We start from the raw sequence: 17,038 nt of genomic DNA on the forward strand, positions 1-17,038 counted from the left end.
GAATAACAAACAATGTTATACTTCTGTTATCTTTTCTCTGAATTATTAAACATAATACTGAAACATTAACATTATTTAGCATACTTTAGATTCTATAACACAATATTCTATAATACAATAGATTCTAAAATTTATACAAAGACATCTTTCAGAGAATTTTTCAAAATCATATTTCTGCTGCTTTTTATTTACTTTATTTAACTACAGATGTAAGATTTCAAGTATCAAATGGCTATTAAATTAAAAAGGATGTAATTAAAAATTTCATCTGCACTTGTAATTTTAACAGACTTAAACTATTAAGTATTCCGCTTAAAAACTAAATCTATCACTTAGTTTCAGTTTTTTAATTTGAAACGTATCACATAAACATATTTTAACACCAATAGGTTAAAGTAATATCTATGATTAATATGTTAATATTAAGTTAACATATAAATATTACCCTTTTGATAATACAGAATATAGGTAGTGCCACAGAAGTCACAGAAATAGAAATAAAATAGTAACCATAGATTTTATTTAGTCTGTTCTTGATGCATTTTTAATCTATTTCTTGCAACTGCAAATTTTGTTTCTTCTTACTCTACTTGCAATCTATTTTGTATCTCGACATAAGTACATCCTTTTTACAGGCTTTTATAAAATTCCATTCTTCATCTGTATAGTTTTCCTTCATGTTTGAGCTGATAAATGAATTAATGTCCTTAAAATAAATAAAACTTATATGTAACGTTATTGTCGACATGACATAAGAATATATTATTAATTTTCAATCTATAAATTTATTTCGAATTAAATTCGAATACACTTGAAGTTATTTAAGAAGATATTATTTGTAAAAATATTTGATCGTTTAGAATGTAACCATAAGTAAGTAAAATTTCCACGTGCGTTTACCATAAGCCCCGCACACACGCGCACACACATTATACAAAATCGTAACTAAAAAGGTACATATTGTACCAAGACGCATGCGCCATAATTTGGCATCGTTTTCTGCAAAATCATTCGAAAGAATATATTCTTCATATATATTTGCGCTTGCATATATAAATCTAATTATACAGAAATGAATTATAACTAATTGCAATCATCTTCCTGAACAGCGATAAACATTAGAAACGAAAGAAAATGGTGTTAAATGATTGCCCAGACTCGGAGACAATTGGTTGTGGATTTAGTGCTTTTAAAGAAATTGATGAAGTACTTTCTTTAATTGCTGAACTAAAAAAAGTAGATCTTTCTTCGAGCCTTATTGAGAAAAATCGAGATCGATTTAATTTCATTCTGTCAAAGTATCAAGACCAAAGACAATTGTTGGATCCTTATTTAGACGACATACTACAGTCCCTGATTGATATTGTCAAAAATGAAAATTCCACAGAAAGTATGCGGCACAATGCCTTTAAATATATTTTTATTGTTATGTCCGTTAAAACGTACAAGAATATTGTCACTTATCTTCCACACGAGGTATACCTTTATTTATTCTCTTTTAAATTGTTTTATGTGTTGTGATCTCTTTAAACATGCAATTTCATCTTTCGTATAGGTAGGAGATCTCCTTCCTGTTCTACGAATGTTAGAGAAACAAGATCCAAATGATGTAGAAACATGGGAAACTCGATATGTACTTTTAATTTGGCTCTCTATCATTTCAAAAATACCATTCCCACTTTCACGATTAGAAATTTCCGATACTAATTCAGAACAGTCGATAGTAGCTAGAATTTTAAAAGTGTGCAAATTGTTTTGCTTGTCGAAGGATGCCTGTGCTGTCGCCGCAGTGTTTCTGATCGCTAATTTTTTAACAAGATCAGATGTGAAGAAATTATATTTGAAAGAAACAATAATATGGAGTTTGCTATGTGCCGAAGACGATCCTCTCAGGCATGGTCCATTAGCAGTTATAGCAGCGATATTGAAACATAGTGCTAGAGAAGATGTTAAGCCATACACTCAGTTAATTTTATACAAAGTTTTGCAATTTCACCTGAATGAAAATCCTGCAGATCTTATACGCAAATTTGGAATGAAAATTGTGCAAAGAATTGGTTTGGTATTATTGGGTATGAAATTGGCTTCGTGGAGGTATCAAAGGATCAGTAGACCTATATGCTTAACACCCAATACCAAAGATGTTAATACCATAGAAATTGTAGAAGATACAAAAAATGTATCATTAAATCACGATGACCAGGATATCCCATCGGCAATAGAAGATATAATTGAGCAGCTCATACAAGGTCTTAGAGATAAAGCAATTACAATACGATGGTCTGCTGCAAAGGGAATTGGTAGAATAACAGCAAGATTACCAATGGATTTGGCAGATGAGGTTGTAGGATTTGTGTTGAATCTTTTCTGTGGCCGCGAGTCAGATTCTGCTTGGCATGGTGGTTGCTTGGCATTAGCAGAATTAGGAAGACGTGGACTTCTTCTGCCTCATCGCTTAAATGATGTGATACCAGTAGTTCTTCAAGCCTTAGTGTTTGATGAACCAAGAGCTTATGGATCGATCGGATATTTAATCAGAGATGCTGCATGTTATATTTGTTGGTCATTTCCCAGAGCATATGATCCGCATATAATTCAACCATACGTAAAAGAAATTGCTGCAATGTTATTGGTTGTTACTTGTTTTGACAGAGAAATTAATTGTAGAAGAGCTGCCTCTGCAGCATTTCAAGAAAATGTTGGAAGACAAGGAAACTTTCCACATGGAATAGAAATACTCACAATTGCCGATTACTTTGAAGTTGGTGTTAGAAATCACGCGTATTTAAAGATTAGTGCACAAATTGCTCAATATGAAGAGTATACAAAACCTCTAATTGATCATTTAGTTCAAAGGAAAGTTACACATTGGGATACAGCGATTAGGGAACTTTCAGCTAAGGCCCTGTTTAACTTAACTCCAATTGATTCAAATTATATTAAGAATACAGTTTTACCAACTTTGTTAGATATGTCAAATTCTATCGATTTAAACATCAGGCATGGTGCAGTATTAGCCATTGCAGAAATCTTGGAAGCACTATACAATTGTTGTCATGAGAAAATTGATGATATAATTGAACCATCAGTCATAGAAAATGCGAAAAATGTAATTAGCACTTTTAGAAAAAGAGGACAGTTCAAAGGTCTAGGAGGTGAATTAATGAAACAAGCATGTGCTGTACTCATAAGAAAATGTTCTATTGTACATTTTCCAATTTCTATGGAAATTATTTGTAAGTTAATCTCCTCTTTTAATAAATAAATGTTGCATAAAGTATCTATAAGTTGGTGCCATTTTTAAAATAGCTGATAGAAGGTAGTTGATAAAAAAAAAAGTAGTTATCCTTACCATTTTTCATGGGACATGTAAAAATCCAAAGCAACAACAATTTTTTATTGAAATTGTTTAAAGTTGTTTTGCATTCCTTAAATAAGTCAATTATATATCTTCATTCTAATATAATAAGTAAATATAATTTCTACAGATGACTGGCAAGATCTTTTAGAAGAATGTTTAGGTCATGAAGTATCTGCGGTAAAGATAAAGGCTGCTGAGGCACATACAGAATTTTTCCAAAAGTATTATGCAAATATGGACAGTCAAGATCGTAATACTGTGATTAATCGTTATCTTGACAATTTGCAATCAAATAACCAGCTCGTTCGAATAGGTTTTGCACAAGCTATAGGTAATGTTTATACTATCAATTACAACTCACAAAATTATAATTACTAATTACTAATTATACCTTTTTTAGGGTATTTTCCCTTATTTATAATTTGTGAAAGAGTTAAAGATATAATAGAGACACTCATTAAATGTACTCAGATATCAGAAAGTACTTTGAAGTGGGCAGAGAGTAGAAAAGAAGCTATCCATGCATTAATAATGGTTTGTCAAACTTTAGGAGTGAAACAAGCAGGTTGGTTACTTCTTCAAACTATAATTCATATTTAAACATTTAAAAAGTACAAGATTTAAGCAAAAACTATATATATATATAGAAATGATGGAAACAAAATTTATGAAAGTTGCATTATGTATGCTTTTGAAAATAATATATCCATTAAAATAATTCTTTACACGTTATCTATAAATAATATTTTCATGCTTTATAGATAAATGGAGTGTATATGTTAGCGACTTATATAATTGTTATTTACTAACATTGAAGGAGTATACCATAGATAGCCGTGGAGATATAGGAGCTTGGGTGCGAGAAGCTGCAATGACTGGTTTACATGTAAAAATATTTTATTTTCTTATATATTTCCAACTAGTCTACCTGTCTCATCTATGCTTTAAAGATGTTTGATAGGTCAAGAAATTTCAAATACATTCAAGTTATGTCCAATGTTCTAAAAACACATAAAATATAAATTTAATATTATTGTAGATGCTAACAAACTTAGTGTCGCAAGCAAAATTATTTTCTGTACTAAATGAGGATTTAATGGCAAATATTATTGGTGGAATAGCACAACAAGCTGTAGAAAGGATTGATGGGATTCGAGCACAAGCGGGTATTGTTTTTAGTGCTCTTATTCATAATGATCCTCCTTTACCAAACATTCCATATCATGAAGAGTTAAAAACCATTTTTCCTCATGATGAGTGTAAACAAAATATAGAGTGGCGAATGGAATCTGCTACTTTCCCAAGATTTATTAAGATGCTATCTTATCCTCCTTATACAATGAACCTTCTACGGGGAATTATATTTAGTGTTGGTGGTTTGAGTGAATCTTTGGTACTTATTTACTTTTAATATAAATATTAAGAGAGACAATTGAAAACCTTACTTCTGGTATTTAATATAAAATCTTTCCCTTCTTATTCCAGGTTAAATATTCTAGTGTTTCCTTATTTTCTTATTTGCAAGAATTAGATGAATCAGAGCTTCAAAGTATTTGCCATAAAATTTTAGAAATTTTTGAAGAAAATTACAAAAATGAACGAATGATTACATCAATATTGGCTTTTCTGGATCGCTTACTTAGTTCTGGATGTGTCCAGATTGTCCTTGATGACTGTAAAAATGAAGTTGCAGAACGAATTTTAAAACTACTTAAACGAGAAATAAAAAATACAACTAATACTAAATTAATAATTAGCAGCATTAATGTTTTCTGTCAGCTTTTTCAGGTATTTGTTACATGATAATTTTTAAAGTAAAATATATTGAACTATTTTAAGATATATACTACAGTAAACATATTTAGAATTATCTTTCTTTTTAATTATTTTAAAATAATGAGTTACTTTTAGGTACATGGACCAGTTGCAAAAAGAGCATTCTGTCAATTAAGTATTTTTCTGTGTCATAAGTACAAGTGTATACGAAAAGTAGCCGCCACAAAAACATATGAAGCTTTAACTCTTTATGGGGAGGAAATGGATTTGTCGGAAAAAGATTTGATGGAAATTTTGACACAATTAAATGTTACTGACTGGGAACAATCAGTATCTGAACTTCGACCGATAAGAAATCATCTTTGTGATTTAATGAAAGTACCTGCTCCTATTTTGCAAAATAAGATCACAAATTGAACTTATTTGTATATTTTGTTTCACTTTAATTAAATTGGTAAGTAGAATTTTGAAGTAAGAACTTATTTCAGTACAATATCATTATTTTATTATGTAGAATGTTTCTATCGATATGAGATAATATTTGACATAATTAAATGTGCTTGTAATACTTAATGCCGACTATTTTATATATGCTAACACATAGATCAATATAAAGATATGAATTGAAAATAATTCTTCGTTTACTAGTATTTTGCACTTTCTTATACTGTTTCTTAAGAAACAATTATTCCTTTGGTAGTAATTAAATCAAACTGAAATAAATATTATTATTACATATGTAAAATAATAATCTATTTGTCACACATATAAATTATATATAGCACTCGTTTCCACTGTACAGTTTCATTTTAGTTTTTTCAAAACTTCCCATATTAATTGTAAGATTGTTCTGTAAGTAATCACTTAAGATTTTTGCAGTACATTTCTCTAACATCCATTGTTTTGTCCACCAATTGGAATGATCAATTTTATTTGTCAATGGATTTTTTGGTAATGGACAATTATAATGTTTTTTATCAATCATTTTTGTTTCCCTTCGTCCTTGTACATGTTTACAAACAAAACATTCAAATTCTTCAACATAATTTCCAAATTCATTAGAAATTAATTTGTTATCTTTTTCTAAAGCTTTCCTTAATTTCTCGTTATCTATTTTATAATTATTAACTAGTTTGTGCGATAAGTATTTGTTATACTCAGTTTCATTGTTAGAAAGATTTTGTATAAAGTTAGCCAAACTTATTGGATCTTTAAAATCGCGTACTGAAATAGCAGACATATTATTGGGAAGCCAATCCTAAAATAAAAGTAACGTAATAAAAGTCTTGTATTAATAATTTTCTAATAATAATTGTATTATAAATTGTAATACTTTAAATGATGGTGATCCATAATATACGGGTATCGATCCAACAATAAGAGGCCGCCACAATTTTTCAGTGATATAATCATCACAGACTGCATTTTCAAAAGCTATTGTAAACTTGTAATTGGCAATAAAAGAAAGAAAATCTTCACTGTTCAGTTTTTCAAGGTAATTTTGCTTTAACCTAAATTATAATTTTATTAATTATAAAAATAATACAAATGCAAAATTAATTTTTAAATCTATAAAAACGTTTTACCTTTCATCAAGTTGGGCATTATTTAAACATTTTCCATATGAATCTACACGTATGTACTTCATTAATTCAGATATATAAATATCTCTGTTGCTTGCAGTATCACAATTAGATTGCACGTAAAGCAAAGGTGCCAAATTTTTTGTACGTATTAATCTAGTTTTTTCTTCTGTGGATACAAAATACTTCCTACCTGTCAAATTGAATTATCAATTTGTTGTTATTTTTTGGACACTCAAATAACTCTATTTTCACAGAAAATTTTATTTCAGTCAATCTAAGTTTAAAAGTTGTGAAAGCCAAGATTCAATTGTGCATCAAATTCGTATTTATTTGTACCTAATAATGTCGTGATTCCAGGAAAATCCACAAGAGTGAGAGGCACATCACTAAATCTGCTAAATGTTGAGGAGTACTTAAAAAGATTCAAAGTTTCCTGATGGACTAAAACTGGATTATTTCTCGGAGATTCTTCATGAAGTAGACCCCATGGAATTTCTTCGGATTTCCAACTTGGTAAATCATAAATCTGAAAATTGCTACCATAAAAAAGAATACTCTGAAAATGAAAAAAGTATACGTCAATATAATTTTAATTAATTCAGTAATAAAAATAAACAATTTATACATTTATAATATTGCATTTAATAAATTTTAACTAATTAATTTTGTAATAATAAAATGACTAATTTCCGTTTAGTAATAATAGTATTGTTTCATAGCTATTCTATCTTTGGTAACTTAAACAGACAAAATAGGAAAATGTAAAATAATAATTGAATTTGTAAACTAACTATCAATCTTTCAATTTTTTATACTTTTTTTACATAGTATTTTTAGTATATATATAAAAATTTGCATATTACTTTTATATGTTTATGATATTGAAAGGATCGGTTACTTGTAAAATAACACTGATTATTTCCACATTTCCGCAATTTTCCATCATTTCCAAAAGGAGTCCACCATAAAATTATAGGTACTTCTGGAAAAAGTATAATCAAAATGTGTGAATTAATATTCTGTTGCTTTTGATGTGTTTATTTTTCCATATATACATTAATAAAAATGTAACCCATGGATTTTATATACCTGACTGATATAATGTCCTGTTGAATTGAACTAGGTATATCTAAATGCAATAATAATATTATTGTTTAAAATAATTAATGTCAACGTATTCATATAATAATATGTTAACTGAAATTACTTTTACAAAGTGAAATTCCAATTTAATCATATGTATATATATTATAATAAAATACTGTGATACATTTTATACAGTGTAATATACCTGATAAACTGTTATACTCAAAGTCAAAGTAACAATGGTTGCAAATATATAATATATTTTCCGATAAAAACATAGCATTTTTAAATTGCTACTAACTATATTACTTAATTTGAATGTTTATCAATAGGGTATTTACTGTTGTTTTATATATAAGTTATTTTTGCTTTTATCTTAATTAGATGTATTACTTTATACTATGTTTATTTATATTCTGCATGTTAAAACACAAAGTGTTTTACTTTTGTACATGCAATATTTCTTTTAACATATCATCAGCTTTTTACAGTATCACAGCAACTTATATCTCAATTTTAACTTGAATATTATTTTGCTGATAAAATTTAAATGAAGAGGCTTTAATAATTTGAAGTTTCAGATATATGAGTAACACAATTTAAGTTGGAATAAATTTGAGGTTAAGTTAGAAGTATTTTGCTCCTTTTATAGTTGATAAAATTTAATTATTTCCTTGCGATAAAGAGATGGTGAGTAATATTCAGAATATGCAAGACCATAATTATTTATCGGAATTGGCAATAAAGTACGTCGAAACTATGAATAGAATAAATCGAATCCTTTACAATAAACAATAAATTTAAGCATAATATTCTTAGACATAGAAGTGACCTTGAGTTTTTTCAAGGTCAATACATTTTTTTAATGCGGTATCGTAATAAATAAACAAAAAACCTACGATAAAGTTAGACTAAGACTCTATATCTTCAATCTTAAAAATAAAGAAAATATTTATGTTTATATTATTTAATTGTTGGCAAATTTAGACTAAAAATTTTAAAATGAGTTAAAATGAACCCATTCGTTTCAAGGTCATTTCAAGGTTACCTTATAAGACGCTGAGGTTTTTTTATCAATTATAACGTAACATTAAAAGAAAAAATTCATTGGCCTTAAAACGTTTAAGAAAATCACTATTCTTCATCTCAGAAAGTATAAGAAATCATATAAGAGTCCCTTCAAATTTAATCATAATTCATTTAGAAAATTAAATTAACGTTTTGGTACCACCAATCAACAAGTGTCGAGCTATTTTACATGATTGCAGTTGCATTAATAAATTCTGTATATAAATATATATGTATACGAAATGTACGGTGTAAATATATATATATTTACAGACGTAGTTTTGCAAACGCATACAAAATGTCATAAAAATTTGTAAAGCCAAGTCGGTCATGGTTACGATCACGGTTGCGATCAGGATAAGGATCACAGTCACGGTTACAGTCACGCTTCTGACTCCTCTTTGGCGGTCAATGAACTCTCTCTTCTCTTTTTCTTTATTCATTCTTCCTTTCTCTCCGTCAGTTACACAGTTTCTCAAACGACGTTGCTACATAGATGCATCTAGGCTATCGCAATTCATATTTTTCTGAAACCAATGACTTACTTATTTTAACTTGCTGTAAGATTGTACTTATTTAAATTTCTGACAAACGTACGTATGTATATGTTACATGATACAATATCGTCTATTTAAACTTTAATTAAACAATCTTTTTTTCACGATAAACTCGAAAGTACTCATAATATATTGTTGTAGTATTGTAATGGAACAAAATTTCTTTTTGCTTTTTTTTTTAATGACACGTAAAATGAATTTAGTAATACAAAGTTATATGAGACTAACAGTTCGAATTCAATCGTGAATCAAAGAAATTTATAATTGTTCTGCGTCCGCGATTTATAATAAGAAGAATTAAATCAGCGTAAACCTCTAATTAGATACGCTTCAGGGTTTCAAACATCCTGAATAAGATACATGGGTTTAAATCCTGGATATCCGATTGCTTTATATAAATTGTTTAACAATGACCATTCTTTTTAACCATTCATTATAATTATTATGCACTTTAATATTTGCAGTCTGGCCCGTTTAATTGTTTCTTTGCTATGAATAAAGTGCTAACTGATATATTTCATAAATCAATATATATACGTAATATATTCGTTATACTTTACAAAACACTTCGAAGAATTAATGACAATTGAATATCGCATCGATCGAGAACAAATGAAAATGCAACATATTAGAATACGACACAAAGTTTTTTGATTATGCAGCGAAATACCATTTAAATATTGTTTACGTGGAAATTGAATTCTCTGAAATGCAATATATATACTCCATCTAAAATAACGAGGAATGGAGAACACGGTAATACGTACATGTTTTTAAACAGACAACGATTCAAAAATTTGTAACCAAAAAGTAATTTACCTTTATCTAAAGTAATTGATTTTGTTAAATTAAGTATGCTTATTAACTTAAGTTAAATGAAGTTTCAAATGGTTTTTGTAAACGATAATTATCGCGGATAATCTATATCGCAACATAAAGAGGACGAACTAACTGTATATCGTTTAACTGTAAACTGTCTAAGGAATTAAGATTGAATTCGTAATTACATAAATATGTATTTAGTCAATTCATGATTTTTTTATACTTCGAATTAATCGATGTATTATTTATTTATATTCCTTCAGTTTATTAAATTCATTTGTGTAATTTATTTATATTTAAAATTATCTACAAGACTATCACTGTTAATAATTATTCGAACGGTACTTTATTTTTTGGTGTCGTATAAAAATCTAGTATACAATATTATATTGTTATAAATTACTAAATATCGTATTGCATTTAACGAGACGGTACTAGTAAATAATCACATGATTACCCACATAATAACTATGTGCGTGCATATTTTAGACATATAGTGGAAAAGGGAATGTTTAAAAACTGGATAAAATTAGAAAAGGTAAAGAAAACGTGAAGTGTCATTGGAAAAACAGCAATCACAGAAGTAGGGTCGTCGATCTGCGGTTCACGGTCCTCCGGAAAGTCGACAGTTCGATGCATTCCCCACCTTTCCCTCTTCCTATATCCTCTAGCATTCATGACCCCCCTATTAAAACGACGCACGCGCGATATTCTGGCAGAAATTCACAGTGCCGTACAAATTTCAAGATATCTGCAGTGAATTCATTCTAACTCCAGCGTGAAAATTCCAATTAACTAACTAGTATACTTAATAACGCTATATTATCTTCGAATTAATTAACGTTGATACGTCAAATAATTTCCGCGATACATACGATCGACAATAAAAGAAATAGAAATATTTTAAGGTACCTCGAACGTTGGTGTATTTTATGCACAGTCCTGATTCTATGTCGAATCAGATATTGCGCATGCGTGAAGAGTCCTGAGGGATCCTTAACACAAACGGAGGAGAACAAGCGAGTCAAGTCAGTTGCTGGGTATCTTTGTTGTAACGAATATTATTCGTCGCTTGTGACTCGTATTTGCCTTGCGTACATTTCTCTATCTGTTTTTAGTGTTTCTCCAAGATAAATACATACACAAATATCTATCTGTCTTCCTTTTCGCCCGGTAAGTACACAGGTCTACTTGGTAACAAGAGCATAACGCTTTCTTTAAGAATTTCCATTGTCTTATCTTTGATATACACATATATTTACTGCAAACTGTAGCCACTGATCAAAATTCTACAAGTTCGAACTATAGATAAACAATAAATATCGTGTAATTCGTCCCCTCGCGATTATTTGCTCGGATTGTATCAACGAAATTAGTTTTTGCAATAGTTAGGAACTGTATTTTAACTATACCGTACAAATGTATTTATTTAGTGTTATTCTAAAGGTTTTTATATATATGGTATTTTATTAAGATTGAAGGATTTGTGTAGAACCATTAAATTTAATAAATAGTTTAACGAAATGTATAATTTAATTTGCTATACATACTTTTTGATTCGTTTTAAATAAATTTGATATAATTTAAATTTTCAATGTTGCATGTATGGTACTACTGGCTGAGTTACCTTAGCTTGATTACTATGATTTAAAGTGTAATTCTGTCAAACTAAGATGAAGCTGCAGTCACTGCCTGAGCTTTGCTTTCATGTTATTGATTTTATATTGCGATTTAATTATTCAATTTTAAATTCAAATAATTTAGTACTCGTGTAAATGATTGAAATTATAAAATTGTTATACGTTTAAATATAAAATTATATACATATATTTGTCTAAGCTTAATTATTTAACTTTTAAAAACTACCAGCGAATAATTCGTAATTTTTTATTTGTTTAATTTATACTTAAGAATCGATAACAAATATCACAATTTTTATTAAACATATAACATGTACTGGCATAAAAGTGAAGAAAGAAAAAAAGATACAAATCGAATAATAGAAATAGGAATCATTTTTGTTAATATAAATTCCTTTCTACAAATTTGCTTCGTTCACTTTTTACTGATAGTGTACTTTATAATTAAAAAATAATTTTTTCTCGATAAAATAAGATTTAACGAATTAATAATTTGACAGGATAATAGAATTTGTAAATAAAAAAAATATATATATATAACGTACTTTTTTCATGATCAAGAAAAAATTAGAAGTTCGAAATGAATGTAATTTGTCCGGCACCGGTAATAAATTCGATAGGGACAAAACAATCCTACGAAATTTTCCTATTCGAGAAGTTGGCCCCACCCAGACGGAAACCACGTAGAAATGAGTCACCACACACACATACAAAAGTTGAGGGTTGAAAATAAAATATCCCTTAGAAGAAAAAATATCCGAAGGAAAGATGCTCAAGCTATGCTCAAAGTTAAGAACTGTATTTCATGAATTCTCTTCGGAAAGGTTAAGCTTATGCATTAACACGTAGATACTACGGACACAATCCTATCTAACTGCGAGATAAAATGATGTTATTGTTGTATCTGGTACAATATATTTTTATGCAAAACAAAGCATATTTAAATACGCTTAATAGAAATAGTTTTCTGGAAATAATTATTTAACATACATACACTTTCAAGCGTGTAACTATTATTGATAATTAAAATTGTAATTTAACAATATTTTACTATTCACTTCTCATTGTAGCATCAGTTTTGTTTTATCGTATACTTGAATGAATAAACAATGCATAATTCGCGCGCATTAGTTACAGAAACAATTCGAAGGATTTTTACAACACGTGTTTGTAAATAACAACGAATTGAAATAATGCAGGCTAACGGTGAAAATGCTGGCTCCGAAAACGCAAACGAAAAAACAGGATGGACGGTAATTATTAATTATTTGAAAATCTTAATGCACTTTATTTTTAACAAATTAATATTATTATGTACGCACTCTTTCACATCTTAGATATTATTTCCTAATTTATTTCAAAAATTACGAAATATTTTTTTCGGATAATGTAATATAATAATCGCGACTCTATATTTCTAGCAGAAGTTGAAATGGCATATGTTTCTATCTTTTTTTTCTTTTGGTTCAAATGGATTGAAATTTTATTCTTATATTATCGGTCGAATTCATGATCGCGAACATATGAGAAGAAACTACTTATTTAGCGAAAAGTAGCGGCTGTGACACATTCGTTAATAGCTTCTTGAAAGTTCTCTAGTTGCATACATGTATCTCTTTCTTCCTTGAAATCAATTTAAAAAATAAAAAATTGTTAATTTTAGATTAGAAAAATGTTTAAAAACAATGGACCATTATTTGTTTAACTAAGTTAATCAAATATTTGTAAAATAAAATAATAAGTTATTAAAATGTTAATGAAATAAAATAATTGAAAAATAAATATATCTTAATGTTTATTTAACTTTTTATAGGTTGGATTAATAAATGGGAAATTTAAGTATCTCACGGCTGAAACATTTGGATTTAAAATTAATGCAAATGGTTCAAGTCTAAAGAAAAAACAATTATGGACTCTAGAGGGTAGTGAACAACAAGTTTTCCTTCGATCTCATTTAGATCGTTATTTAGCAGTGGACCAATTTGGAAATGTAACTTGCGAAGCAGAGGATCCTAGCGATCCTGGCTGTGCTTTTCAAATACAGCTAGCTTCTGATGGTATTAAAAATTTGTATTGGATATATAATTTACTTATCATGTACAGTTGATTGTTTGAGAGTACATAGATTCCTAATGTTTCCTTAAAAACTTAGGAAGTGGAAGATGGGCATTGAAAAATATCCAGAGGGGATATTTCCTGGGTTCTAGCCAAGATGAACTTAAATGCATGTCCAAAGCTCCAAGTGAAGCAGAATACTGGCTTGTACATCTTGCTGCTAGACCTCAAGTAAGTTATCTTTTTGCACATGGAAATGTGTAATATTAACAGATTTGTTTGAAATCATTATCATAGATTTGATAAAAATTTATTATCTGTAGCTAACTGAATATTAGGTATATCTGAAAGGAGAAGCAGACTATAGAGACAGACAGTCAATGAAATTCTCGATATTTTTACGAACAATGCACATACGCGTAAAATTAAAATTGATTTATTTCTGTTTCAGGTAAATCTAAAGTCTGCCGGAAGAAAACGTTTTGCTCACTTAAGTGCAACACAAGATGAAATTCATGTAGATGCACCTGTTCCTTGGGGAGAAGATACACTTTTTACTCTAGAGTTTCGTCCTGCTTCGATGGAAGATGATGGCCAAGAACATCCTAAATTTGAGGGTGGTCATTATGCATTACACACTTGTAACAACAAGTATCTGGCCCGTGATGGGAAACTTTTGGATACCTGCACGCGAGACTGCCTTTACGCTGCCGAGTTTCATGCCGGATTACTTGCACTTAGAGACCTATATGGAGCATATTTAGCACCTATTGGAAGTAAAGCTGTTCTGAAATCAAGATCAACAACTGTAACGCGAGATGAATTATTCTCCTTGGAAGAATCACTGCCGCAAGCTTCTTTCGTTGCTGCTTTAAATCAGCGATATGTATCTGTTAAACAAGGAGTTGATGTGACAGCTAACCAGGATGAAATTTCTGGGCATGAAACTTTCCAGCTAGAATTTGACCGCGTGACTAAGAGATGGTACGTGCGCACTATGCAGGACCGTTACTGGAGCCTTGAAGCAGGAGGAGGAATTCAGGCATCAGAGCACAAACGCTCTTCTAACGCTTTATTTGATTTGATATGGCAATCAGAGGATGGCACAGTAGCCCTGCGTGCAAATAATGGCAAATTTTTGGCAACAAAGCGTTCTGGACATCTCTATGCTAATGCAGATTCCGTGAATGGATTGGATTCAGACGCCAGCAAGTACTACTTTTATTTAATGAACAGACCTGTTTTAGTATTACGTTGCGAACAAGGATTTGTAGGGCCTAAAAGCGCGGCTAGTCCGAAATTAGAATGCAATAAAGCTACTTATGAAACTATTAGAGTGGAAAGATGTGAGCGCGGAATCGTCCGATTTAAAGGTCAAAATGGAAAATATTGGCACGCCGACAGCGAAGGAGTGACTGTTGATTCTGATATATCATCTGATGGTTTTTACTTAGAGTTACGAGAACCTTCTCGTATTTGTATTAAACATACTGATGGGAGATATCTCACTGCTGGAAAGAACGGAGCATTGCGTCTTGGAGAAACAGATTACGAGTCGGCTACAAAATGGGAATTCTAATCAACCAAATGATCATCCAAGTTGTGTTCTTTTGAAATTTTATCTAATCAAAGTGCTTCCTGTGCATTTAAAGAAGCAATATTTAACTGATAAAAGTATTCAAATTTCGTAGAAGAAATTTAAAAAAAAAGGGAAAAACATTTAGATGAAGTATTTTGTTACAGAATTTAACTTTTTTTTTACTTTTTAAGTATTTATATTTTAGTACGATTAATGGGGAAGAAGCAGAAAAATAACTATAAAAAGTATAAATGTTGGATTAAAGTTTTAAAAGAACACAGCTAAAATTCACAGCCCTCTTATAGCTTCGAATGTAATCTAATATGATATATACAAATACGGGAAGAGCTCCTACCGAGTACTTAATTAGAAGTACATCGTCAAATGAATTTTTCCAATTTTTTATACTATTAACTACGAATCGCTGTATTCATGAAATACCGTATAAGACTGATCATTCGCATGTTTGCAGAATAATTAGCGATTATTACATCGTAATCTAATAATTTAACGAAAGATTGAAGCATGATTTACTATTTCTTGATCGTTAAGTAATTGAATAGTACTTGGTCGTGCAAAGTAAAATTTATCTTCAGACTTCTTTCATTAAATGTGTTATTTGAGATATTATTTATTTTTCATACACTATTTAACACTTAATCGATTGGTCATTTGGTATAAGAACATTAATAATGTACTTCGATTTAAACAGATCATTTTTAAGCTTTTAAGTACGCCCACAATTTTGTAATTAATATATTGATAATAATAATTATTCATGATAACTGTGAATCTCGAAAATATATTTTTGATGTTCCACGATTTTTGTTTCCTTTTATTGCTATAATTGGTAAGTAACTATTTAATTAGTAAGAAGTACTTTGCTTAATTTACGTTTGAATAGCGAAATAAAATCAGGAAGACATTAACAACTTGACCGATCGTTTAAGTGTTTAAAAATAATCAGTTTTCTAGTCTTTTCACATTAATATATTAATACTAATACTAATATTTGAATTCCTAAAGCATCTCATACACTAGACAGCATATTTCAAGGTCTGTCAATAAGTAATATACATAGTGCTTCGGTTGATAACAGTAATCATTCCATACAATAAATATATTTCCTTTTTGATTACTCAGTTATGCGCTACTAACATAAACGCACAAATATATCATTAGTATAAACTTGCTATCTAGTGTACATGCCTTTAAAAGAAAATCGATGCAATAATCGAATTAATCTGTATCATTTGAAGGCACACTTTCCCCGCATAAGAAATTCACATTCCGTTTTGCTGTGTAATGGTCCAAACATTTCTACAGTTATTTCAACAAAGAAATTCATGTTTTAGCCAGTTTAAGAAACAGTAGAAAGTCATAAACTTTTTTGTGTATAATACATACCGTTTTCAATAATAACTTCGTGGGCATGTAACTTATCAATTAACTTATAAGTATAAATTTTTCTCTTTACAAGAAAGGAAAAATTATTTTTCGATATGCTT

The 17,038-nt window shown here is 29.4% G+C and overlaps 3 protein-coding genes across 5 annotated transcripts; 2 read left to right on the forward strand and 1 right to left on the reverse strand.

The window, feature by feature from the left end:
* The first annotated feature begins 975 nt into the window (after positions 1-975).
* On the forward strand, positions 976-7,513 carry Tbcd (tubulin folding cofactor D). Its single transcript, XM_076894399.1, has 9 exons — positions 976-1,476; positions 1,556-3,236; positions 3,489-3,692; positions 3,762-3,926; positions 4,123-4,247; positions 4,401-4,754; positions 4,847-5,149; positions 5,273-5,591; positions 7,081-7,513. The coding sequence occupies exons 1-8, from the start codon at positions 1,135-1,137 to the stop codon at positions 5,552-5,554; spliced, it is 3,456 nt and encodes a 1,151-aa protein (XP_076750514.1). The 5' UTR covers positions 976-1,134; the 3' UTR covers positions 5,555-5,591; positions 7,081-7,513.
* Fuctb (alpha-(1,3)-fucosyltransferase 10) lies at positions 5,589-8,652 on the reverse strand. Of its 2 annotated transcripts, XM_076894402.1 has the most exons (7): positions 8,015-8,650; positions 7,813-7,852; positions 7,587-7,705; positions 7,060-7,279; positions 6,724-6,913; positions 6,471-6,648; positions 5,589-6,395 (listed from the first exon to the last, which is right to left on the reverse strand). In XM_076894402.1, the coding sequence occupies exons 1-7, from the start codon at positions 8,090-8,092 to the stop codon at positions 5,910-5,912; spliced, it is 1,311 nt and encodes a 436-aa protein (XP_076750517.1). In that variant the 5' UTR covers positions 8,093-8,650; the 3' UTR covers positions 5,589-5,909. The 2 variants fall into 2 exon arrangements, with proteins under 2 accessions (XP_076750517.1, XP_076750518.1); XM_076894403.1 differs by lacking the exon at positions 7,813-7,852 and having other exon boundaries at positions 8,015-8,652.
* Singed (fascin domain-containing protein singed) lies at positions 8,482-16,352 on the forward strand. 2 transcript variants are annotated; one of them, XM_076894401.1, is made up of 5 exons: positions 8,482-8,499; positions 13,028-13,149; positions 13,710-13,953; positions 14,049-14,182; positions 14,403-16,352. In XM_076894401.1, exons 2-5 carry the CDS (start codon positions 13,090-13,092, stop codon positions 15,528-15,530), a joined length of 1,566 nt encoding a protein of 521 aa, XP_076750516.1. In that variant the 5' UTR covers positions 8,482-8,499; positions 13,028-13,089; the 3' UTR covers positions 15,531-16,352. The 2 variants fall into 2 exon arrangements, with proteins under 2 accessions (XP_076750516.1, XP_076750515.1); XM_076894400.1 differs by lacking the exon at positions 8,482-8,499 and adding an exon at positions 11,259-11,429.
* Positions 16,353-17,038: the final 686 nt, after the last annotated feature.

This window comes from Xylocopa sonorina, chromosome 4 (genome assembly GCF_050948175.1).
Source record: "Xylocopa sonorina isolate GNS202 chromosome 4, iyXylSono1_principal, whole genome shotgun sequence".
Lineage (NCBI taxonomy): Eukaryota > Metazoa > Arthropoda > Insecta > Hymenoptera > Apidae > Xylocopa > Xylocopa sonorina.

Excerpts from the sequence above, each read along its gene's own strand:
- Tbcd (XM_076894399.1), top strand. The coding sequence starts at position 1,135 with ATGGTGTTAAATGATTGCCCAGACTCGGAGACAATTGGTTGTGGATTT. Across the intron at positions 1,477-1,555 it reads TCACTTATCTTCCACACGAG|GTAGGAGATCTCCTTCCTGT; the intron begins GTATACCTTTAT and ends TCTTTCGTATAG. Across the intron at positions 5,150-5,272 it reads TTTTCTGTCAGCTTTTTCAG|GTACATGGACCAGTTGCAAA; the intron begins GTATTTGTTACA and ends AGTTACTTTTAG.
- Singed (XM_076894401.1), top strand. The coding sequence starts at position 13,090 with ATGCAGGCTAACGGTGAAAATGCTGGCTCCGAAAACGCAAACGAAAAA. Across the intron at positions 13,954-14,048 it reads AATACAGCTAGCTTCTGATG|GAAGTGGAAGATGGGCATTG; the intron begins GTATTAAAAATT and ends TTAAAAACTTAG. Across the intron at positions 14,183-14,402 it reads ATCTTGCTGCTAGACCTCAA|GTAAATCTAAAGTCTGCCGG; the intron begins GTAAGTTATCTT and ends TTTCTGTTTCAG.
- Fuctb (XM_076894402.1), bottom strand. The coding sequence starts at position 8,092 with ATGCTATGTTTTTATCGGAAAATATATTATATATTTGCAACCATTGTT. Across the intron at positions 7,280-7,586 it reads AATATCATAAACATATAAAA|AGTATTCTTTTTTATGGTAG; the intron begins GTAATATGCAAA and ends TTTCATTTTCAG. Across the intron at positions 6,649-6,723 it reads AATGCCCAACTTGATGAAAG|GTTAAAGCAAAATTACCTTG; the intron begins GTAAAACGTTTT and ends ATTATAATTTAG.